This window comes from Scyliorhinus torazame, chromosome 2 (assembly GCF_047496885.1).
Source record: "Scyliorhinus torazame isolate Kashiwa2021f chromosome 2, sScyTor2.1, whole genome shotgun sequence".
In the NCBI taxonomy this organism is placed as follows: Eukaryota; Metazoa; Chordata; class Chondrichthyes; order Carcharhiniformes; family Scyliorhinidae; genus Scyliorhinus; species Scyliorhinus torazame.
Window position 1 is genome coordinate 178,795,063 of NC_092708.1, and position 24,346 is coordinate 178,819,408.

At 51.5% G+C, this 24,346-nt stretch overlaps 1 protein-coding gene across 3 annotated transcripts in view; it reads right to left on the reverse strand.

The window, feature by feature from the left end:
• vps8 (VPS8 subunit of CORVET complex) overlaps nucleotides 1–24,346 on the reverse strand; it is a 1,010,867-nt gene that overhangs the window by 975,256 nt on the left and 11,265 nt on the right. For 2 of the 3 annotated variants that reach the window (XM_072480693.1, XM_072480711.1), the window contains exons 2-5: nucleotides 16,491–16,559; nucleotides 7,649–7,779; nucleotides 2,374–2,470; nucleotides 718–750 (exon numbers count right to left, since the gene is read on the reverse strand). In XM_072480693.1, the coding sequence (XP_072336794.1) occupies nucleotides 718–750; nucleotides 2,374–2,470; nucleotides 7,649–7,779; nucleotides 16,491–16,559 (330 nt within the window). The remainder of the gene's footprint in view (nucleotides 1–717; nucleotides 751–2,373; nucleotides 2,471–7,648; nucleotides 7,780–16,490; nucleotides 16,560–24,346) is intronic. The other variant, XM_072480702.1, reaches the window with a different exon arrangement.

Genomic DNA, 24,346 nt, shown 5'->3' on the forward strand with positions numbered 1-24,346 from the left:
TCAAGAAAAGTCAAAGTTAAATTACATTCAATGCCCACTAGTCACAAACTGCAAATATATTTTTTTAATAAATTTTGAGTGCCCAATTAATTTTTTCTAATTAAGGGGCAATTTAGCATGGCCAATCCATCTACCCTGCACATCTTTGGGTTGTGGGGGCGAAACACACGCAAACACGGGGAGAATGTGCAAATTCCACACGGACAGTGACCCAAAGCCGGGATCGAACCTGGGACCTCGGCCCTTGAGGCAGCAGTGCTAACCACTGCGCCACCGTGCTGCTCACAAACTTCGAAGATGGCTTCGATTTTGAGAAGAGCAGTAGGATCTTCCATTTGAGAATCTAGTAAAGGTGTTGTTTAGGGAAAGGAGCATTAATCAAATAAATCAGAGCAACTGGGAACTAAGGATAGTCATTACCTGCTTAACTTTTTTCCACAGAGTATGTGGCAGGGTTCAGACAAAGAAAAAAACACTAATTTCCATCTGCACAACGGACTCAATGCAGCTTCTGAGTTTCAATCTTACCCAATTTTATTATCTTAAATGGATCTAATTCATAAAATGCCCAACTCTACTCACCTCTCAATAATTCCTCTTTTTCTTCATGACATACATATGTAAATTCGACAATTAACTGGTTTAACAAATATTTAGTCAATATATTCTAAATTTATTCATGTAGGCTTGTATGATTATATATAGTCATGTACTTACAACAGCAGTGGGCAATCCTGCATCTACTCTATCCTGCAAAACAAAAAGTAGAAACTTGATTATGCCGTAGCCTCATCTCACCAACTGGTTGCTGCACTCAAAATCCACCTTGCTTTTCAAATCAGTTACATTTTGACACAACTTCAGAGAACTAAACAGGAAAATGCACAAGTTATATCATACATAAGATAATAAACCATAATTTTCTGTCAAAATAATTAGTGAGGTTAATGGTGCTTGCTGCTATTCATCATAACAAGGCTCTTCTTCACCATCCCTCAATCCAAGTGCTGCTCAAACCTACATTCATGCCCTCGTCACTTCCAGATTCAACTGCTCCACTTCCCCCTTAGCCGGCCTCAATAAACTTCAGTTCATCCGTATCCTAAACTTCATCAAATCCCACTCATCCTTCACTCCTATCCCCACTGATCCCATTGGTTTCCAGTCTCCCAGTGCCTCAAATGTAACACTTGCATCCTCGTATTTAATTAAGTTCATGATCGCCTCTTTTATTTCGATAACCTACTCTTGCCCGTGAACCCAACTCCCTCAATATGGACTCTGCATTCTTTTGGCCTCTTGCACATCATTTTCCCTCCCTCCAAGCACTGATGGAAATGCCTCACTTTCAAATTTTGTCCCCAAGTTCCTCTGTCTCTCCATTTTATCCTTTAAGGCCCCTTAAAACCAATTGTATGGATCAAGCATTCCACTGAACATCTTAATTCAGAATCCATTTCGGATGATAGCTCTGTGAAGTATGTTGCAATGTTTTTTCTGTGTTAAAAGCACTTTTGCAAATGAAAATTATTGTTAATGTCGAACTGGAGTCCACATTCTACAATGTTGCTTTACACAGCAACGAACCATAACCACTGTACCACTCAAGACAATTGTATTTTTCCTTTTGATTGCATGTCTGTGAAACATTTCAGGATTTAAAAGCTCATGATAAATGCAAGTTGCTCTTCATTTGTTCTATTCCCAGCCACAATAAAATCAGGGACTTATTTAAGACCAAGATGAGGAGCAATTTCTTCTCTCAGAGGGTCGTTAGTCTTTGGAATTCTCTTCCTCAGTGAACAGAGGAGGCTGGGTCACTGAATCTATCCAAGGCCAAACCGGATTTCTGATCAACAAGGGAGGGACCAGGCAGGAAAATGGAAATGAGGCCACAATATCAGATCAGCCATGATCTTATTGAATGGCGGAGCAGTATCGTTGCGATAAATAATCTACTCCTGCTCCTATTTCTTATGATCTTGCAACCTGGCCCGGCCTCTTCTCTCTTTCTGGCCCATAACAATTTGCCAGTGTGTAGATTATCCTGATTGTATCTCTCAAGCATTGCAATTACAGATATAACAGCAATCTTCCCATCGGGAAACCATGCAATAGTGTTGAGAAACATCAGACCTCTAAATTCCTAACTCCACTTTATAGCAGTCAGTGCTTTAGGACATTTAAATACAAGATGCTTTTTCAAAACTGTTCAGCATGACTCTCCTCCTGAGACAAGAAAATGGCCTTCATGATCAAAGCCCTCCTTGTCCTTCCATTGAAGGAGGAACCAAATGTTATTTGGCCAAAAGACAAAATTATTCACAGGAAATATTTAAAACACCTTCTGAAAAGACAATGAAATATACTTACTGCTGCAGATACAACTTGCGCAGAAACTCCTTTCAGGACTGAGCGCCGCACAACCGAACCATGAATGCTCAAACTGACATCCGAAATTTTTTTCCTTCTGGATGATGCCATTGGTTAATAGAGGAGAGGAAGGAAAAGAAACTGAGAGGATTGCATCTTCTTACCCTTATCTTGTTCGGCTACGACTTGACTTAAATAGCCAAGCAAATTTTAACCTCGACCCTTTGGAGCAACTCAGCAGCAAGCAAGACTGGTCAAGAGTTGGAACTGCGGGAGTCAATTACAGATATAATGGAGCTGTTTTTACTGATCAGGTCATATTGCAATCCTTTGTTAAGCACAGACAGGTCTGTTAACTTATAACCTATATTAGCTTTATTGAGCTTGGAATGTTTTTATCCCCATTCCCAAAGTAGATTTTGAAGGAGAAACAGAGGGCAGCAACCTGTCAGGATACAGCCCAAGCTAGTTGTCAGCAAGCTTGGCTTAATTTTGTTATTTTAAAAATTCCAACAATTAATGTACATGGTTTGTCACTAAATGTCATAACAAGCCATTGTCAATTATGATCAAGGCGTAGACAGACAAAACCAGAAAATGTGTAACTTATGAAAGATAGTAAGAAGTCTTACAACACCAGGTTAAAGTCCAACAGATTTGTTTTGAATCACTAGCTTTCGGAGCAAGTTGCATTACATTCACCCCCCACCATCTGGCCTGGGCTTGCGAAATCCTACCAACTGGCCTGGTTGAGACAATTCACACCTCTTTAACCTGGCATTAGCCCTCTCTCTAGATCTGTAAAGACTTAATTACCTGCAATTGCTCGCATTCAAAGCATTGTCTTGCATCTTTGACTTTGTCTAGATATATGGGGCAAAATTCTCCCCCAACGGCGCGATGTCCGCCGACTGGCGCCCAAAACGGCGCCAATCAGACAGGCATCGCGCCGCCCCAAAGGTGCGGAATGCTCCGCATCTTTGGCGGCCGAGCCCCGCCAGCTGGCGGAAATGGCGTTTGTTGCCCCGCCAGCTGGCGCGGAAATGACATTCGGGGCGGCGCATGTGCGGGAGCGTCAGCGGCCACTGACAGTTTCCCGCGCATGCGCAGTGGGGAGAATCACTTCCGCCTCCGCCATGGTGGAGGCCGTGGCGGAGGCGGAAGGGAAAGAGTGCCCCCACGGCACAGGCCCGCCCGCGGATCGGTGGGCCCCGATCGCGGGCCAGGCCACCGTGGGGGCACCCCCCGGGGTCAGGTCGCCCCGCGCCCCCCCCCCCCCCAGGACCCCGGAGCCCGCCCACGCCGCCTGGTCCCGCCGGTAAATACCAACTTTAATTTACGCCGGCGGGACAGGCAATTTCTGGGCGGGACTTCGTCACATCCGGGCCGGAGAATTGAGCGAGGGGTCCCGCCAACCGGCGCGGCCAGATTCCCGCCCCCGCCCAATCTCTGGTACCGAAGACTTCGGCAGGCAGCGGGGGTGGGATTCACGGTGGCCAACGGCCATTCTCCGACCCGCTGGGGGGTCGGAGAATGACGCCCCTGTTTCTGGAACCTACCTCTTCATTCACCTGAAGAAGGAGCAGTGCTCCGAAAGCAAGTGATTCCAAACAAACCTATTGGACTTTAACCTGGTGTTGTAAGACTTCTTACTGTGCTCACCCCAGTCCAACGCCGGCATCTCCACATGATGAAAGATAACTGCATCATTATTATTTTAACATATATTTGTCCTTGCGAGAAACTCATCAATTACATTCTAGACTCTGGCTCACTTGCAAGTATTCATTATTCTAAATATAAACCATCATCCCAGATGTTAACCATCTGAACCTATTGATTAGGTCAGTCTTTGACAAACCCTCAGGTATTTATTGTTCCAATATATTAGATTCCAGCTTGTATCCTCACTGCCCAGCTATTGTATAGTCCATCAGAGCCCTTTTATTAATTTTCTAGATCATTCCATGCTGATGAAGCAGGATGGCCCTCAGGAGTTAAAATAAAGGGCAAAATTCTCCTCCTTGTGACGCTGCAAATGTGAATCGTGATTGGGCAGAGAATCAGGCGTCTGGCCAAAATTGAAGTCCGTGCCAGGCACCGATTAGGGAACCATACTCGGGTCCCTCGTTGGTGGCAATAACAAGGTTTGCGCTGCGCAACCGGCATTTACATGCATTTAAATGTGATTAGCGGGTTGGGCACTGTTAGACTCGAAAAAGTAGACAAGGATCCAGGCTTGGTAAATTTTGCTAATAGACTTTATTGGAGATCTCAAATGGCTGGGAATCAAGTCTGCCATGTAAGGAGTCAGATAAAACCCATCTCAGCTTACGGGCATGAGAGCACAGGCTATATATATTTTAGTAGCCTGGCCTCTTCCTAACAAGTAACGTTTATTCAAGACCCTCAAGATTTCCATGGTGATGCTATTATCTTTAATGTCGAGGAGTCTCCCGTGACCTTTAGAATTGGTAATAGGTCACCTTCTATATATTTGCTAGCCAGAGGCTCCTTCATCCTACAGGGGAGGAATTTATGGCTTCCTATTCCTTCCCACCAGCTAAATCCAGCAGCTTGGATTCTTACAGAAACAAAGACTCAGTCTCGCTCTCTCTTATCAGCTATCTGACCATGAGGCCTCAACTAGCTCCTTACTGCGAGTCTTAAAAGCTGTACCAGATCATTTTACTTTTATTACCAAGGATGATATGGTCACTACTCCTAATTCACAAAATATTTTATAATGGTTGGCATTAAAGATGATAATACAAATTTACTTGAGGTTATACAAAGTGTGTCCGTAATACAAGTGTGTAGCCATAATTACAATTTATAAAGGTTATAGAGAGTGAATTCATAACATAAATGTCTGGCATTAATTAGTTTATAATGTGACATTCTACACTACTTCCTACCTGTGTTTTAATTTATGCATAGTGTCAGATAATAATATGCTAAAAACTTGTGCCACTACATGTTAACCATATACTGTTACAAAATCCAATACAGAGTTGAAAGTAATTTCTTCTTTGTAACACTTATAAGATAGATCATTATGTTAACATCTGTGATTCTCGTTTAGGTCTCTGATATCACAGTCCTCTGCTAATTTCTGTTTCTGCTGATAGCAAAAGCGGATCAGTCCAGTTGCCTTGACGGATTAACGCTCCTGTGATAATAGTCTGTCTTTCATTAGCCTGGTCTCAGGCCTTAAATCAATCGGTATCACAAACAGCATTTTGGTTTAGTGAAGACCTCATTCAGCTCGGCCACTCGGATAGCACATATCCTGCAAACACTACAAGCTGTTATCTCAAGCGGAGGCCCCAGTCCGTTGCCGCTGAGTTACATCCACTGGCCAAATGGACAAATGTTACTGAGGCAAAAGTTAATGAAATTTCTGTCAGGAAGCCATAAGTTATTTCTGGAGGCAAATGGAGCAACAACTGTCACTGAGCAAGAACCAATGTCAGATGGCCATCAGCTACACCTGGGCGTGAGCATAGCAGATAGGGGTGTGGGGAGGGGGGGGGGGGGGGGGTTGTCAGCATCCTTAGGTTGTGTCTGGTTTGCATGTTTGTCCAAAAACGAAGTTCAGCTGAATTAACAGAGACTAACACAAAATGGAGGAAGAATCCAAAATGGAGGAAAACCCAAATTTCCAATCCTTCAACACAGTATGCTCCGCTCTTCCACAATGCTCTGCTCCTCTCAGGCAGGTGTCACACGAGAGTGAATTACTACAATTATTTACAAACTGGACTGGGCACCATGGCTGCAGAGGGGGAGTGGGAGACTACAAAAAACTGAAAAACCGTTGAAAACTGTCAGGATGGCTGGAGGTGGCTACCTGAGCTGGGGGCAGTAGCGGGTAGTGACTGGGTGCCTGGTCCATGGACTTGGTGTCTCCCCCTCGGACATTGCTGCAGTCTGTCTCTTAAACGCACCCCTTCGGTGCTACTTGCAGGTTCCTGGCTGCTCTGACTGTTGGGTGCTGCCTGTATCCTTTAAATGTTCAGAAGACCTCTGGTCATCTGGACACCTTCATACCCCCGCTGTATCATCAAGAGCAAAGCTCAATCAGCTCAATTAGAGGCAGCACAGTGGCACAGTTGCGCTCGAGGTAGAGCATAACGCGGCCGGAGAATCCGGGGGAACCCTCCAGCGGGCCTCCTGGCAGCCAATATGCTTCGCGGGATTCACCCAAGTCCTGTGAAATGTCGGAGTCGGAACTCCACCCAAAAGGGGTGGGACCAAACGGCGCTCAGCCGCAACACACCAGGAGGCTGCAGCCGGGCGCCAATCGGTGCTGGTCCACACAAACATGGATCAGGCGAAACGGCACCGGGGGAATGGGGTGGGGGTGCAGCCCATCAGACAACTCTGGGTGGTCAGGCTAAATACGCAGTGGCTCCCTGGCCCTCCCCCTGGAGCATTGTCATTGCCAAGATGCCCAGGTGGCACTGCCAAGCTGGCTGGAGCACTACCTGGGTGCCAGTGCTAGGATGCCCAGGTACCAGAGTGGCACTGCCAAGGGACGAAGGGGGCCATGCCCATGAAACAAGGGTGGTGGAGGAGGGGTTTGAAGGGTGGTGGTGGTGGGGGGGGGGGGGGGGGGGAAGGGGGGGGTGCAGGTCAGGTACGTAGGGGCCTCCGGGAGGTTGGAGGGATTACGGGTGGGGGTCCTGGAAGGCAGGCAGATTAAGGGGCTTGGGGGGGGCCTGAAGATGGGGGGGGGGGCCCCAGCGACTCCACAGTGGGGTGTCCTCACTTGGTGTGGGATAGTGTCCATGTGTGTGGGGGTGATATTGTCCATGGGTGGGGGATGTGGGGGACCCACAAGCTCACTTAAGAGATTGGGGCAGCCTTTCCAAATGGCGGCCCAATCTCTGAGTCCAGCTTCCCAGTGTTAAAAAAAATTCTAAGTGGGCGCTAAACTGGTGAGAAACTCCCCAGGGCCCCCAAAAAATGACTATGTGTCATTGAATAGTGATGGGGAACTCGCTAACAGCAGCAGAGCCAGCGGGAAACTCCTGAAAAATCCACCACAAATGAACTTAGAAATTTTTCTGGAGGATCGTGCCGTTATTCTCCCAAACGGAGAATTTTGCCCAAATTCTGCAACTCGACATAAATGCATTAAAACAAGTAAAGGGGAAGGCCAGTAAGTTTAATTTGAATGGAAAGGATTCCCCCAGAGCTATGTAAACTTTTTAAACTTGAGGTTTTTTTGTTGACTGAAAACACTTTGATGTTCCCTGTGAACACTCACCGTTTTAAATTAGTCCTGTCTCCACTATCTGAACTTGCAAGGGACGAGGTTTCACCCGAGTGTGTGTCAATGTTATCCATGTTCAAGAGAGCTGGGTCCTCCAATATAAATGATTCATCTTCATCTTCCGTCTGTTTGGTGAGGGGTATCATGGAAAGCGGAGAGAAACACAAGGTTTTACAAACTGTTAAATTTCTTGCCACACCCCTTGCCATTAGTTTCCTTCATTCACTCACAGGATGGGGTTGGGGGATCACTGGCCAATTCCGAGGTAAAATATTACACAAAAAAATTAACCTAATCCTCTTTTAATCCCTGTAGTTGCTCCCTTCCTATATTGAGCGGTATATACTAATTAAGATACGGTACAATGCATGACCAGCAAAATACAGTGGTGCTTACAAATTAAGAGAAGGAACAATGCATTACTAGCAAACTAGGAAACAGGATATGTATAGAGGTGAAGAGGAGGCAATGATGACATAAACACAATCATAAAACAATAGATTCAATGGTATGAAAATTGGTATCCTTCACAAAAGGTGTTCGCCAGATTTGACGCCGTGAAGGAGAGGCAGGCCACCCTGATCCCGAGGTGGGAAGGAGACTGCCACCCGCTGCCGTACACCAGGCCTGGGCCTGGACGCAGGTGGCAGAAGCCGTGAGCGCTGTGGGCCCCACTGCCAGGACCTGCCAGCAGTGCCAGAAAAAGCTGCACGACCTCCTCAGGGTGGTCAGGGTAAAAAGCCAGCGCCATGTCCCTGGCACCAATCCCCCGTCCCACATACCCACAACCACCCCCCCAACTGAAGGGCAACTGAATGCCTCACGCCGGCCGTCTGCTCGCGTGTCTCCAACACGCTCCACTATCCCAAAGACACTCACCTCGGTTGGTGAGTGAAGAGTATCCTGGGACACTATCTGATCTGCACCACACACATGCAGCGGTACATCAGGTGCAGTTAGGAACCCCAAGGGGGCAGACGATCGGAGGGCAGCCCGACCCCAGGGACTAGCTCCCATCCTGATGGATCTCGGGCGTCTGGAAATCACAGTCCCATCGATGCTGGAGATGCGCACTCCGAGCCGGAGATTACCGGAGGGGTCATCAGCAACCATCCAGCACCTGCAGGTGCAGCTGGAGGAGTCCAACCACATACAGGGACAGGAGGCGATGCCAGCCATATGTACCACCCAGGCCAACACCGCACAGGTGGCATCCACAGGAGGCGTTGGGGGGCTAAGTTATCAGCCATGGACCAGGGTGTCCAAGGCCTGGGTGCTCTGTGCAGGCTGAGGCACAGGACAGGGCTGGCCTGTCACCGACAGCTATATACCAGGGCTACTGGACATTGCAGTGACACTCCAAGGCTTGGCCCAGTCAGAACGGGTCATGGCTGCGGGGCGTCAACGGCATTTCCCGGGCAGTGGCTGACCTGAGCCAATCACAGAGGGAGGAGGCACAATCCCTGTGCTCCATGGCCGTGAGCACTGAGACCCTGGTCAAGGTAAGAGGGGGCCTCCAGGACTGGCAGTGCCATGTGGTGGGGGAGCCCCTGGTGCTCGCTCCCCCATCCCAAGGAGAAGCTATGGGGTCATTGTACACTCCGAGGGAGGATGAGGTTATTGGGCCTTTGCTAGTGACCCCTGGGGGGGGGGCAACCCAGGGCCTGCATCCTGTGGTGAGGCAAGTAGGAATCACAGAGAGGGTTGCAGGTGTGTGGAAGGAGGGGGATGGTGGAAAGAGGAGGGTTGCTGCATGGAGGATGGCCATGGGAGGGTGTTCGGCTGGGAGTACTGGGATGTGGGGATGGGAAGGTTGTTGTCGGCTTGATCCCTTCGTCGGCAAAACCCGAGGCGATTCAAGTGAATCGTGAGCGCGGCCCTGACACACAAGTTGTGCGGCCTCCTGTGCCTGCCTGGGCCCATCCTGGTCCTCCCCCACATCCTGCTCGTCAGATGAGGCCTGCCGCTCATCCCCCTCCTCCAGCATGTCACTCCTCTGCTGTGCAATGTTGTGCAGGACGCAGCAGGCAACCATGATGTGGGAGGCTTTCCTGGTGCTATACTAGGGGGTCCTTCAAGGACAGTCCAGGAACCTGAACCGCATCTTCAGGATGCCGATGCACCGCTTGATCACAGCCCTGGTCGCGGCATGGACACCGTTGTAGCTGGTCTCGGCATCGGTCTGTGGCCTCCGGAGAGATGTCATCAGCCGTGACCACAGTGACTAACTCCTGTCGCTCAAGAGCCAACCCCTCACATGGGGGTGTACTTCGAAGATGTCGGGAACCATCGAGTATGCCAGGATGAAGGCGTTGTGCATGCTGCCTGGGTATCGGGCGCAGACCTGCATGATGTACATCTTGTTGTCACAGACCAGCTGTACGTTCATGGTACCCCTTTCAGTTTGTGAAGACCGCCCTCTCATGCATCAGTCACCCTAAGGGATCATGTATCCCGTGGATCACCCCCTGAACGTGAGGCATCCTAGCGATGGCGCAAACCTCCATGCCCGGGCATCCTGGTGACCTTGGTCCACATTGAAGCTGATAAATTGTGTCGACCAGGCACATAAGGCCTGTGTCATCCATGGATGTGCACCAAGATCACACTCGGCTCCCGGAAGGGCCCATGGTGAAAATGTTCAGGGCGACTGTCACTGTAACCTTGCGTGCCAGTGTAGTACTATGCAAACACGGGCCAAGGTGGCTATCTTGCAGGCTGCAGTAATGGCGGTCCATGGTTGGACACCCGAGACAAAGCAACCCACTTATTTGGCACCCCTTCCCAAAACATTCACTCTCTCCACCACCGGTAAACAGTGACAGCAGTGTGTAGCAGCTACAAGATTTACTACAGTAACTCACCAGGGCTCCTCCAACAACACCTTCCAAACCCACAACCTCTACCACCCTGAAGGACTGTGGTAGTATGCATTAGGGGTCATGTGGGACTGTGAAGCCGTGATGTCATTGGCTGACAGATCCCGGGTCCTGGTTGGCCGTTGACCTCTAGCTCCGCCCTGAAGGTGGAGTATAAGAACTAGGAGTCCTCCCCCGCAGGCAGTCTACTACTGAACTGCGGGGGAACAGTCACGCTTAATAAAGCCTCATCGACTTCACTCTATTCATCTCTCGGAGTCTTTGTGTGCTACAATTTATTAAGCGTGACTAAAGGGCTCTGGAGCTCAGGATCATCCCGGAATGCCTGAGGATCAGCTCACACGCAGTGAACGCAGCAGCAGCTTTCAAGCACTGGCAGACTTGTTTCGAGGCCTACCTCAGAACGGCCCCCGGCCGGGTCACAGAAGACCAAAAACTACAGGTCCGGCACTCGAGGTTAAGCACGGAGATTTTCTCTCTCATCGAAGACGCAGAGGATTTCCAGACGGCGTTCGCAGCACTAAAAAGTCTCTATGTTCGCCCAGTAAACCAGATCTACGCTCGCTATCAACTCGCAACGAGACGGCAAAGTCCCAGAGAATCGATAGATGAATTCTACGCCGCGCTACTAATTTTGGGACGGGCCTGCAGCTGCCCGCCGGTGAACGCAAATGAACACACGGACATGTTAATGCGCGATGCTTTTGTGGCAGGTATGAACTCCTCCCAAATCCGCCAAAAACTTTTAGAAAAAGAGTCGCTAGGGCTCTCAGAGGCACGGGCCCTAGCAGCCTCCCTAGACGTGGCCGCGCGAAACACCCGCGCCTACGGCCCCGACCGCGTGGCAGCCCATTGGGCTCCGTACGCACCCGTCGCGACAAACCCAACCCCCCCTCCGGACACCCCACAGGCTTGCGCGGTTCAAACGCCAAGTCGCACCGGGGGAGCCCGCTGCTATTTCTGCGGCCAGGCAAAACACCCCCGGCAGCGCTGCCCGGCCCGCGCATCGATCTGTAAGAGCTGCGGGAAAAAGGGCCATTTCGCGGCTGTGTGCCGGTCCCGGGAGGTCGCCGCGGTCCCAGGAGAACAGGGAGCCCTGCACGCCTTTTACGCTCCCCAACCCCCCCCCAGTGTCCCATGTACGACCCGCAGGCACAACCACCTTGGGTCCCGACCACCGCTCTCCCCGGAGAACAGGGAGCCCTGCACGCCTTTTACGCTCCCCAACCCCCCCCCCCCCGCCCCCGCGCCCCATGTATGACCCGCCGGCGCTACCACTTTGGGTCCCGGCCACCGCTGTCCCCAGAGGAGAGGGAGTCCTGCGTGTTCCTAACGCTCCCCAACACCCCCAGCGCCCCATGTGCGACCCGCAGGCGCCGCCATTTTGGGTCCCGGCCACCACGAGGGGAGGGGCGCTGCCATCTTGGACCACCCCAGACCTGTACGACGCATGGGGGCGGCCATTTTGTCCACCCCGCCGCCATCTTGTGACCCCCCAGCCATGTGCGATGCATGGGGGCAGCCATTTTGTTCACCCCCGACGCCATCTTGGACGGCAACAACGGACCCCAGCGTCGACGGCTCCACGGGGTTCGAAGAAGACGCTCAACCATTACAACCACGGCTGGCTTCAATGACGCTGGACCAAGCACGGCCCCGGACGCTCCAGACGACGACGACAACGGTGCTGATAAACGGGCACGAGACACCATGCCTGGTCGACTCCGGGAGCACGGAGAGCTTTACCCACCCCGACACGGTAAGACGCTGTTCTTTGACCATCCGTCCCAGCGCACAAACGATTTCCCTAGCTGCAGGATCCCACTCCGTACAGATCAAAGGCTTCTGCATAGTTACCCTAACGGTGCAAGGGAGGGAGTTCAAAAACTACAGGCTCTACGTCCTTCCCCAACTCTGCGCCCCCACATTACTGGGATTAGACTTCCAGTGCAATCTACAGAGCCTAACCTTCAAATTCGGCGGCCCAATACCCCCACTCACTATCTGCGGCCTCGCAACCCTCAAGGTTCAGCCCCCATCCTGGTTTGCAAACCTCACCCCGGATTGCAAACCCGTCGCCACTAGGAGCAGACGAAACAGCGCCCAGGACCGGACCTTCATTCGGTCCGAAGTCCAGCGGCTACTGAAGGAAGGCATAATCCAGGCCAGCAATAGTCCCTGGAGAGCACAGGTGGTAGTAGTAAAGACAGGGGAGAAGCAAAGGATGGTCATAGACTATAGCCAGACCATCAACAGGTACACACAACTAGACGCGTACCCTCTCCCCCGCATATCCGACATGGTCAATCGGATTGCCCAATATAAGGTCTTCTCCACCGTGGACCTCAAGTCCGCCTACCATCAGCTCCCCATCCGCCCAAGTGACCGCAAGTACACAGCCTTCGAGGCAGACGGGCGATTATACCATTTCCTAAGGGTCCCATTTGGCGTCACAAACGGGGTCTCGGTCTTCCAACGAGAGATGGACCGAATGGTTGATCAACACGGGTTGCGGGCCACGTTCCCGTATCTCGACAATGTAACCATCTGCGGCCACGATCAGCAGGACCACGACGCCAACCTCCAAAAATTCCTCCAGACCGCTAAAGCCTTGAACCTCACGTACAACGAGGACAAGTGTGTTTTTAGCACCAACCGGCTAGCCATCCTGGGCTACATAGTGCGCAATGGGATAATAGGCCCCGACCCCGAACGTATGCGCTCCCTCATGGAATTTCCCCTCCCGCACTGCTCAAAAGCCCTAAAACGCTGCCTGGGGTTCTTTTCATACTACGCCCAGTGGGTCCCCCAGTATGCAGACAAGGCCCGCCCCCTAATACAGACCACGACCTTCCCTCTGTCGACAGAGGCTTGCCAGGCCTTCAGCCGCATCAAAGCGGATATCGCAAAGGCCACGATGCGCGCCATCGACGAGTCCCTCCCCTTCCAGGTCGAGAGCGACGCCTCCGACGTAGCTCTAGCGGCCACCCTTAATCAAGCGGGCAGACCAGTGGCCTTTTTCTCCCGAACCCTCCACGCTTCAGAAATCCGCCACTCCTCAGTGGAAAAGGAAGCCCAAGCCATAGTGGAAGCGGTGCGACATTGGAGGCATTACCTGGCTGGCAGGAGATTCACTCTCCTCACGGACCAACGGTCGGTAGCCTTCATGTTCGATAATGCACAGCGGGGCAAAATCAAAAACGACAAGATCTTAAGGTGGAGGATCGAGCTCTCCACCTTCAACTACGAGATCTTGTATCGTCCTGGAAAGATGAGCGATGTGTCCGATGCCCTATCCCGCGGCACATGTGCCAACGCACAAATTAACCACCTCCAAACCCTCCACGAGGACCTCTGCCACCCGGGGGTCACTCGGTTCTACCACTTTATTAAGTCCCGCAACCTCCCATACTCTTTGGAGGAGGTCCGTACAGTCACAAGGAACTGCCACATCTGCGCAGAGTGCAAACCGCATTTTTTCAGGCCGGATGGTGCGCACCTGATTAAGGCTTCCCGCCCCTTTGAACGCCTTAGTCTGGATTTCAAAGGACCCCTCCCCTCCACCGACCGCAACACATACTTCCTTAATGTGGTGGACGAGTACACCCGCTTCCCATTCGCCATCCCCTGCCCTGACATGACCGCGGTCACAGTCATTAAAGCCCTGAACACCATATTCACACTGTTCGGTTGCCCCGCATACGTCCACAGCGACAGGGGGTCCTCCTTCATGAGTGACGAGCTGCGCCAGTTCCTGCTCAGCAACGGTATAACCTCGAGCAGGGCGACCAGCTACAACCCCCGGGGGAACGGGCAAGTAGAGAGGGAGAACGGCACGGTCTGGAAGACCGTCCTACTGGCCCTACGGTCCAGGGACCTCCCGGTTTCACGGTGGCAGGAGGTCCTCCCGGACGCCCTCCACTCCATCCGGTCACTACTGTGTACTAGCACTAACCAAACACCTCATGAGCGCCTCCTTGTCGTCCCCAGGAAGTCCTCCTCTGGAACGTCGCTGCCGACCTGGCTGGCGGCCCCAGGACCCATGTTGCTCCGAAAACATGTGCGGGCGCACAAGTCGGACCCATTGGTCGAAAGGGTTCACCTCCTTCACGCGAACCCGCAGTACGCTTACGTGGAGTACCCCGACAGCCGACAGGACATGGTCTCCCTGCGAGATCTGGCGCCCGCCGGCAACACACACACCCCCCCGACACCAATCACCCCCTTCCTGCTACTGCCGCACCCCGCGACCGCCCCCTTCCCAGGAGGATCGGTCCTCCTCCCAGGCCCGACCAGGAGTGAAGCCCAAGCTGAAACCGTAAGGCTCCCGGAGACGACAACACCGGAACAAGCACCACCACCACCACCGGGGCCGAGGCGATCGACACGGACGACCAGACCGCCCGACCGACTCGTGGCGTCGATCTAACACTACAATATGTGGACTTTTAACGAGAACATTTTGTCTTTTTCTCCTGACGATTACTGTAAATAGTTCGAAACAAAAAAAACCTTGTACATACTGTAATAACATGCGAAAGTGTTCCTCCCAGGACCAGCCTTGTAAACCCTTACCACCATGCGAAGCATCACCCCGCCAGGTTCATTTTTAACAAGGGGTGAATGTGGTAGTATGCATTAGGGGTCATGTGGGACTGTGAAGCCGTGATGTCATTGGCTGACAGATCCCGGGTCCTGGTTGGCTGTTGACCTCTAGCTCCGCCCTGAAGGCGGACTATAAGAACCAGGAGTCCTCCCCCGCAGGCAGTCTACTACTGAACTGCGGGGGAACAGTCACGCTTAATAAAGCCTCATCGACTTCACTCTATTCGTCTCTCGGAGTCTTTGTGCGCTACAAGGACAAAGGTAGTAGATTAATGGGAACACCATCATCTGGAAGTTCCTCGCCAAATCACTCACCATCCTGACTTGGAAATATTTCACTGTTCCTTCACTGTCGCTGGGTCAAAATCCTGTAACTCCCACAGTAACAGCACTGTGGGTATACATACACCACATGGACTGCAGCGGTTCAAGAAGGAGGCTCACCACCACCTTCTCAAGCGGCAATTAGGAATGGGCAATAAATTCTGGCCTAGCCAGCAATGCCCACATCCCAAGAAAGAATAAAATATAAATAAACGTCTTTTGGAATACTTACCTTATATTTAACACTTCCCAGTCTGCAAATACAAACCCAGATTTTCCATTTCATGGGGTTGGTACCCACCTCCAGCACGTCAGAACTTTCACCTGTTATCGAAATACACCCCAACACCAGGCGGTTTTTTTGGCATGGAGGAGCAAGGAGATGACTGAACGATCCTGCAAGAGCTGGATGCAGCGTTTTACCACTGGAGGCCCCAGAAAAGTTCCACAGAGCAACTCTTATCAGCCTCTGACCAGCCTGTCAGGACTACTCATTCCCAGCTGAATTTAGCACTCTAACTAAAGTAAGTATTTATTTTGAAGTTTAAAAGTTAAATATTCCAAATTGCACCAAGGAAATGATGGAAAAAAGACAATAAATCTGGCCAAAGCCAATAGGCATTCTGAGGAGACCTTCTCCACACCTTAACCTTTCTTTTATTATTATAATAATAAATTGTCACAAGTAGGCTTCAGTGAAGCTACGCCACATTCCGGCGCCTGTTCGAGGAGGCTGGTACGGGAATTGAACCCGCGCTGCTGGTCTTGTTCTACATTACAAGCCAGCTGTTTTTGCCCACTGTGCTAAACCAGCCCCTAGATGCTGCTTGGTCGACTGTTGATCTGGTTTAATTTTCAGGCTATCCAGATAGAGTTCCATTTCACAGTTGCTTTCCAGCACTTTGCCAAACCTCTTTCGTTTACAATTCCCCAGGGCGCAGGCAGAAATGGAGTCCTCAGGCCCACGATATTTGGTGTCCAACAGTTTTTTAAAAGATGTAATTATCTTATCCAAGGACAAGGCTTACCTCGTTCAATATGCTTTCCAGGGTAGGTGGTGTATCAACTTGGGGAATATCGAACTCCTTGTCATCAATCTGCATGGAAATAAATAAGAAAGTGATTTTTTTCTGGATGCAGTCACGCCTGAATAAGTTGATTACATGCAAAGCACAAACAAAGTGAGCAATCCAGCTACTTTTGGAATGGACAACTCTTGCATTAAAACAGTGCATGACAAGTTTTTTGATACTATTTACAAACAGTGAGTTGAGCCAGACCACAGGGCGATGGTGCGCCACTTTTAAATGTGAAGGAGGTGGAGCCCCCACCACAATAATTCCAGTTTTCTGTGAAACAGTTGTATCTTGCCGAAAAAGGCCAATCAGATTAAATATTCCATCAATAGAAAAATCGACCTGATAAAATCCACCTTCATGAATGGTGTGATTTCAAGGAAATAGGCAGGGTTTAGCAGGTCTGTTAGTCCCGGGGGTAAATCTTGTCATGGCCGCAAAAAACGCAAAAAGCCAACACTGGGATTTAGACCTGCGGGATTTCCGATCACAATGTTCCTGGGCCCTCAACAATGAAGTGTTTACACCCAGGAAGAGCACAAAGTTGATTTGCATCATTTTGAACACATTTTTTAAAAAATATTTTATTCCAAACATAGACAATAACAACAAAACCACATCTCCGAGAGGGAAGAAGGAGGTGAGCACACCTCTCCATCTAGAACCAGGGAGTCCAAAGGAACTGAGCCTACTGCCCACCACCAGAGATTGGGATGGGGGCATGGTGTTCAAGGGTGCTGGGGGGTGGTGGGTGGGGGAGAGAGAGTGTGGGGGGGAGGGGGGGGAGAGAGAGTGTGAGTGTGGGGGGGGCGGGAGGAGAGAGTGGGGTGTGTGGCTCGGGAGGTGGGGGGGGGGCCTTAGTGATGGGGGTTCGCGACTGGTGCGTGTTGTCCAGAAGCCTGCTTGCTGCCTGTGTCGTTTCAACATTTTGAACAGCACTGTGTCAGTCTGCTGCCTGTATTCTTGTAAAGTTTAATGAGGGCTAAGTTAGTTAGCTGTTAGTGGCATGGGAATATGTCTGTGTGTGCGGGGCTCGTGAGCTTTGTGGGGGGGGGGGGGGGGGGGGGGGGTGAATGAGGGTGTGCCTAAGGGGCTAAGTGGATGAGACCCCGCCTGCGGGGGGTGAGGGAGGGGCGGTGGCAGAGGAGTGGTTGTCCAGGTGTCAAGTGTAAAAGCCTGACAGCTATGAGATCTCGGGATGATGCAGCCTGAGTAAGAAAGGTGCCTATTAGTATTGCCTATCCCTGATACAGAAAGTAATTGAGTCCTCTAACATTCCTGAGCCTCATGCCCACCAAACTAATTGTCTCTCATGAGTTAACCCTTAACAATGTCAGCTACCCACATTCTCAAAGTCAAGGATAGGGCTGATAATTCATGGTTCAAGGATAAACACTTGGGTGCACAGGATTGAAGGACTGTGTCTACATAAATGCCGGAACCAAGCGCCTGCCATTGATGATCCATGAGCCCTCATGGTGGATAGAACCATCTAGTTGACCCTGCCCATGAGCGATGGGCAACCATTGAAACCTTTTGTTAAAACTCACAGTGCTGTAGAATCATAGAATCCCTACAGTTCAGAAGGAAGCCATTTGGCTAATCGAGTCTGCTCTGACCCTCTGATAGATAACCCTACCTCGGCCCACTCCCCCGCTCTTTCCCCGTAGCCCCTCCCAATCTTTGGACATTGGGGGCAATTTAGCATGGCCAATCCGCCTAATCTGCATATCTTTGGACTGTGGGAAGAAACCGGAGTGCCCGGAGGAAACCCACACAAAGGGAAAATATACAAACTCCACACAGTCATCCAAGGTCAGAATCAAAGCTGGGCCTCTGGCGTTGTGAGGCAGCAGTGCTAACCACTGCGCCACCGCAATTATTATGGCAGATTCAGTCCGAATGTGGCGACGATCCTGGTCCCCCTCATTTTTTTTCAAATTTGTTCTTGAGGTGTGCGCATCGCTGGCTGGGCCAGCATTTGTTGTTCATCACTAATTGCCCTGGAACTGAGTGATTGTTAGGCCATTTCAGTGGGGGCAGTGAAGAGTCAACCACATTGCTGTGTGGATCTAGAGTCACGTGTAGACCAGACCGGGCAAGGGCGGCAGATTTACATAGAAACATACATAGAAAATAGAAGCACAAGGAGGCCATTCAGCTTGCTCTGCCATTCATTATGATCATGGGTGATCATCAAGTTCAATACCCTGACACCGCCTTCCCCCATATCCCTGGATTCCTTTAACCCAAGAGCTATATCTAATTTCTTCTTGAAATTGCACAACTTTTTGGTGTCAACTACTTTCTGTGGTAGCGAATTCCACAGATTCACCACTCTCTGGGTGAACAAATTTCTCCTCACCTCAGTCCTAAAAGGTTCACCCATTATCCTCAAACTATTACCCTTAATTCTGGACTCCCCGACCATCGGAAACATTCTTTCTGAATCTACCCTGTCTAATCCTGCTAGAATGTTATAAGTTTCTATGAGATCACCTCTCACTCGGCTAAACTCCAATTAATACAATCCTAACCGATCCTAATCTTTTCATAGTCCTGCATTCCCATTGATGTAAAGGGAGGATGCAACCTGATGGGAGGCCAGAGGCCTCTCTGCAGGGGTGAGGGCATTGAATGGAGCCAGTGAAGCAATGGAGATGGAAGAGCACTTGAAATGTGAGAGAGGTAGCCGTCGGATAAGGTGTAGCACAGGCTGCTTCCAGGGCAGGGAGGAAAATAGGTGAGGGGAGGTCTCAAGTTAAGCCGCTGCAACATCAACCCGACTGTCTGTCTCTCTCTCTCTCTCATTCCTCACAGCTTACCTATCGAGATTGGTGTGGAGCCAGTGGAGCTGCAATTCTGCTAATTACAGTGGTGATGAATGTGATATAAAATAGTTACTTGAGAGATATTAGTTACTGTAATGTAGAGATAGGCCAGTCTCATTCTGGTGAGTTCACAGACAAAGGATTTCAGACCGCATGGCAAAGCAAGGAGGAGGTGTGTCCACCAAAGGAGGAGAAAAGGATGCTGGATAATAGGGGCCAGAGGAAGGGATTGGAAGTGAGCCAATCAGAATGTATGACCAGGTCAGGAGGGGTATAGGATGACCTATGGGAATCGTGTATGTGAAACTTGATACCATTTGAATTGATTTGCAGAGATCCCTTTGTCTCTTTGTTCATTCGCTTTCCGGGGTGTAGGAGACTGGATGTGTCTTATGCCTCTGAGATGAATCAGGCTTGCAAGCCAAATAAAATAACTAATGCTGTACCTGCAAATCCATCTCGACTTTTATTGAGGCCAGACTGACGGGTAAAGAAATGTGGGATTTGTCAGTGGTGGAGGACCACAAAGTGCAGCAGCACCGAGCGGCGGCACCCAGGGAACACCCAGCACCAGGAGACCAGGGGCCCCCGCAGCGCAAACTCAAGGGCCAGTGGCAGCAGCAGCCAAACAGGAGGCACGAAGGCGAAGAAGGAGACTGAGGGTGTGCAGGGCCCTTGGCCGGGATTCTCCGACCCGGCACTGAGTCGACAAATCCTGGGGGGTGGGGGCGAGAATCGCGCCGCTCCGACGCCGGCTCGACGATTCTCCACCGCCGATTTGCGGGCGCCTGCGGGATCGCCGCCGCGCCAGTCAGGAGCCGTTGAAAGCGGTACCCCCAGCGATTCTCCGGGCCTCACCGGGCTGAGTGCCCGCTGAGTTCAGCCAAGTCCCGCCGGCGTGTGTTACTCAGGTCCCACACGGCGGGACCTGGAAGGTGTGTCTGCGGGGGCCGTCCTGGAGGGGGTTGTGGGGGGGGGGGGGGGGGGGGAGGGGGGGGGAAAAGAGATCCGAACCCGGGGCGAGGGCCTCCGCGTGGCATGGCTCCCGATCGTGGCCTACCGATTTGCAGGCGCGCTGGTTCCGTGGGGGTCTTTGTTCCTCCGCCATATTGCCCCGGGGCTGGCGCAGAGACGGGAACACATGCGCATGCGCGGAATAACGCCGGCCGTAATGCGCATGCGCCAACTCACGCCAGGCGTTCCGTGCCGGCTGGAGCTACGGGGACCACTCCGGCGCCGACCTAGCCCCCTAGGAAGGGGAGCATACCGGATGATCGAGACCATTAATGCCGGCGTGGTTGGCGCCGCTTTTCACGCCGGTGTCAGAACCTACCCGCAGAATTGCCGTGAATCCCGCCCCCGCCGGTTGCCGAATTCTCCGGCACCGGATATTCAGCGGGGGTGGGAATCGCGCCGCGCCGGTTGGCAGCCCCCCCCCGGCGATTCTCCGGCCCGCGATGGGCCGATGTCCCGCTGCTGGAATGCCTGTCCCGCCGGCAAGAATCAAACCATCTCTCTTACCGGCGGGACAAGGCGGCGCGGGCGGGCTCCAGGGTCTGGGGGGGGGGGGGGCGTGCGCGATCGGGGCCCACCGATCCACGGGCGGGCCTGTGCCGTGGGGGCACTCTTTTCCTTCCGTCTTCGCCATGGTCTCCACTATGGCGGAGGCGGAAGAGACCCCCTCCACTGCGCATGCGCGGGGATGCCGTGAGCGGACGCTGATGCTCCCACGCATGCGCCGCACGGCAAAGTCAGTTTCGCGCCAGCTGGCGGGGCACCAAAGGCCTTTCCCGCCAGCTGGCGGGGTGGATATCAGTCCAGCGCGGGCCTAGCCCCTCAAGGTTAGGGCTCGGCCCCTCAAGATGCGGAGGATTCCACACCTTTGGGGCGGCGCGATGCCGGACTGATTCGCTCCGTTTTTGGCACCGGTCGGCGGACATCGCGCCGATTGCGGAGAATCCCGCCCCATGTGCCATGGGAACTCCGCCTCACCAGGGAGACAGTGCAGTACCTGTGTCACATTGTTTCCAACTGGTCGCGGATCTCAACTTCTACACAACGGGTTTGTTCCAGGGCTCCACAGGTGAATAATGTACCATTTCTCAATCATCTTCCCATAAATGCATGAGAGGTAATAGATGCACTCTGTAAGGGCATTGGACTTCATCCATTTCAACCTGGACCACGGCCACTCGGAAGAGAGAGCTGCAGGATTTGCCACCAAATATGATCTGTAACAGGTGCAGGGGCCGATCGAATGCATTCAAGTCGTTCTACGTGCCCTGTGACATAAGGGAGGCCCGTCATCTACAGGAGGGGAAAGGTGTGGCCACCAGATGAGGTCATGCACATGTGTGTAAGTTTTCCAGGGAGCTTGCACAACAGCGACATCCATGGGCAATCACAAATCCCTGGAATATTCGAGAGTCAATCAAGGCTGCAGGGATGGCTTGTAGGGGCAACGGATACCCACTGAAATCTTGGCTGATGACACCAGTGTGGAGGCCTGAGACTGAAGCAGAGGCCTGGCACTATTGGGTTCACAGTGCCACCCAGTTCATGATTGAGCGGTGCATTGGGTTTCTCAAAATGAGCAGCTTCAACAAGTTCGGTGGGGCCCTACATTACAGACCAAAGGGGCTCCCACATCACGGTGGTCTGCTGTGCCCTATATAACTTGGCACAGCAGCGGGGTGACCACCTTACTGATGTGACCACCTTACTGATGAAGACCTGGAGCAGCGGAACATCTCCTTGGATGAGGAGGAAGACAAGGAGTGAAGGAAAAGGCCAGAGAGGAGCTGGTGGATGGAGGACAATCAGGGGAGAGAGTTTGCATGGGCAGAAGGGCCAGAGTTGCCCTCATCACCTCCCACTTCACACGAGGTCATAGAATCCCCAGTGCTGTAGGAGGCTATTTGGCCCATCGAGTCTGCATCCAGCCTCTGAAAGAGCACCCCACCCAGGCCCACCACCCTGGCAACTTGTCTAACCTTCAGATACTACGGGGCAAATTAGCATGGCCAATCCACCTGTCCTGCACATCACTGGACTGTGGGAGGAAACTGCAGCATCCAGAGGAAACTCAGGCAGACACGTGGAGAACATGCAAACTCCACATTATCACCCAAAGTGGTAATCAAACTCATGTCCCTGGCACTTTGAGGCAGCAGTGCTAACCGCTGTGCTACCCACTATAAGAGACTCATGTTATTCGACAGCTTCCCACCTCCAGGGTCACGCTGACCCCTCCAGGACCACAGAAAGAGGGTCACAGTAAACCTTAGTCACCAGGATGCTGGACCTATGGAGTCATATCTGTTGATAAGAAAATGCAGGAGGATGATGACGACTCACAGTGAGGAAATCTCTGTGTTGCACCTCAGCTACAGTTTATGATTGATTCCTGTCTGTCTGTTGCCAGCACGCTGACTCCCCGGCTCATGTGCGCACGAGTTTCAGTCCTAGATCTCTTTATCACATAGCACGAGAGGGGGATGAGGGGCGGGAGTCTAGGGCTCACTGATTAATGCCCGAGTCCTTTCAAGAATTACATTATTTTCACTTTGAGTGTGCCTGACTGTTTGCCTGACTTTTGAGGGTCTGTGAGGAGAGCTGTGTGCAGATGGGGTAATGCACTATCCCAGTGGGAGGGGGATTAATGACATGAGACCGTAGAAACAAGAATACCTACAGTGCAGAAGGAGGGCATTCTGCCCATTGAGTGTGCACTAGCCCTCTGAAAGAGCACCCTACCTCGGGTCATTCCCGCGCCTTATCCCCGTAATCCCACATAAACTGCACATCTTTGGACACAAAGGGGAAATTTTAGCATGGCCAATCCACCTAATCTGCATATCTTTGGACTGTGGGTGTAAACGGAGCAACCGGGGGAAACCCACACAGACACGGGGAGAACGTGCAAACTCCACGTAGATAGATACGCGGAATTGAACCCGGGTCCCTGGAATTGTGAGGTAGCAGCGTCCCCTTCGCTGAAATGCTCAGATGACCCCCCCCCCCAGGGTGGGCAAATTGGATGCCTCATGCTTCAAGCACGGTGGTCTTGCCGAAATTGAAACTTTGCCATTTTGGAGAAAAATTCTGCCCAGTGTATTTGAGTGCTATAGTGAGAGTTTGGTGACTGAGGGAGTATAAAGGTTCATTTTTATCTAAAGTCTAGTCTTTCTTTTATTTTGTTAATTAACTTAAAAGTTGCTGTTTGGTTTAGAAGAAGGTGAATTTTCGATCAGCTTTAAACAAAGCTTCTACTTGTAGGTACTTGCAGCTGGAGCTTGTTAATTAGTTAATTGGATTAGGTCAGTTTTCAGAGGGTTTGGTGACTGAGGGAATGCTGAATTTGGTGCATTTGAGTGCTACAGTGAGTTTGGTGACTGAGGGAGTGCAGACTTTGGTGCATTTGAGTGCTATAGTGAGAGTTTGATGACTGAGGGAGTGCTGAATTTGGTGCATTTGAGTGCTATAGTGAGAGTTTGGTGACTGAGGGAGTGCAGAATTTGGTGCATTTGAGTGCTATAGTGAGAGTTTGGTGACTGAGGGAGTGCAGAATTTGGTGCATTTGAGTGCTATAGTGAGAGTTTGGTGACTGAGGGAGTGCAGAATTTGGTGTATTTGAGTGCTATAGTGAGAGTTTGGTGACTGAGGGAGTGCTGAATTTGGTGCATTTGAGTGCTATAGTGAGAGTTTGGTGACTGAGGGAGTGCAGAATGTGGTGTATTTGAGTGCTATAGTGAGAGTTTGGTGACTGAGGGAGTTAGATGAGGAGGGAGTAAGGTGCTCCTTTCATTTTGTTTCCTCCATTTCCGCAAAGAGCGAGAAGGGAGCCAGGAGTTTACAGAGAGTGCAACTGACTGGGAGCAGAGTCGGAGGGCGGAGGTCCAGTTGGTCCACAGGGCAGCTATCTTCTGTAAAGGTAAGAGGGGATGGAGGCTAGGCCAGTCGCATGCTCCTCCTGTA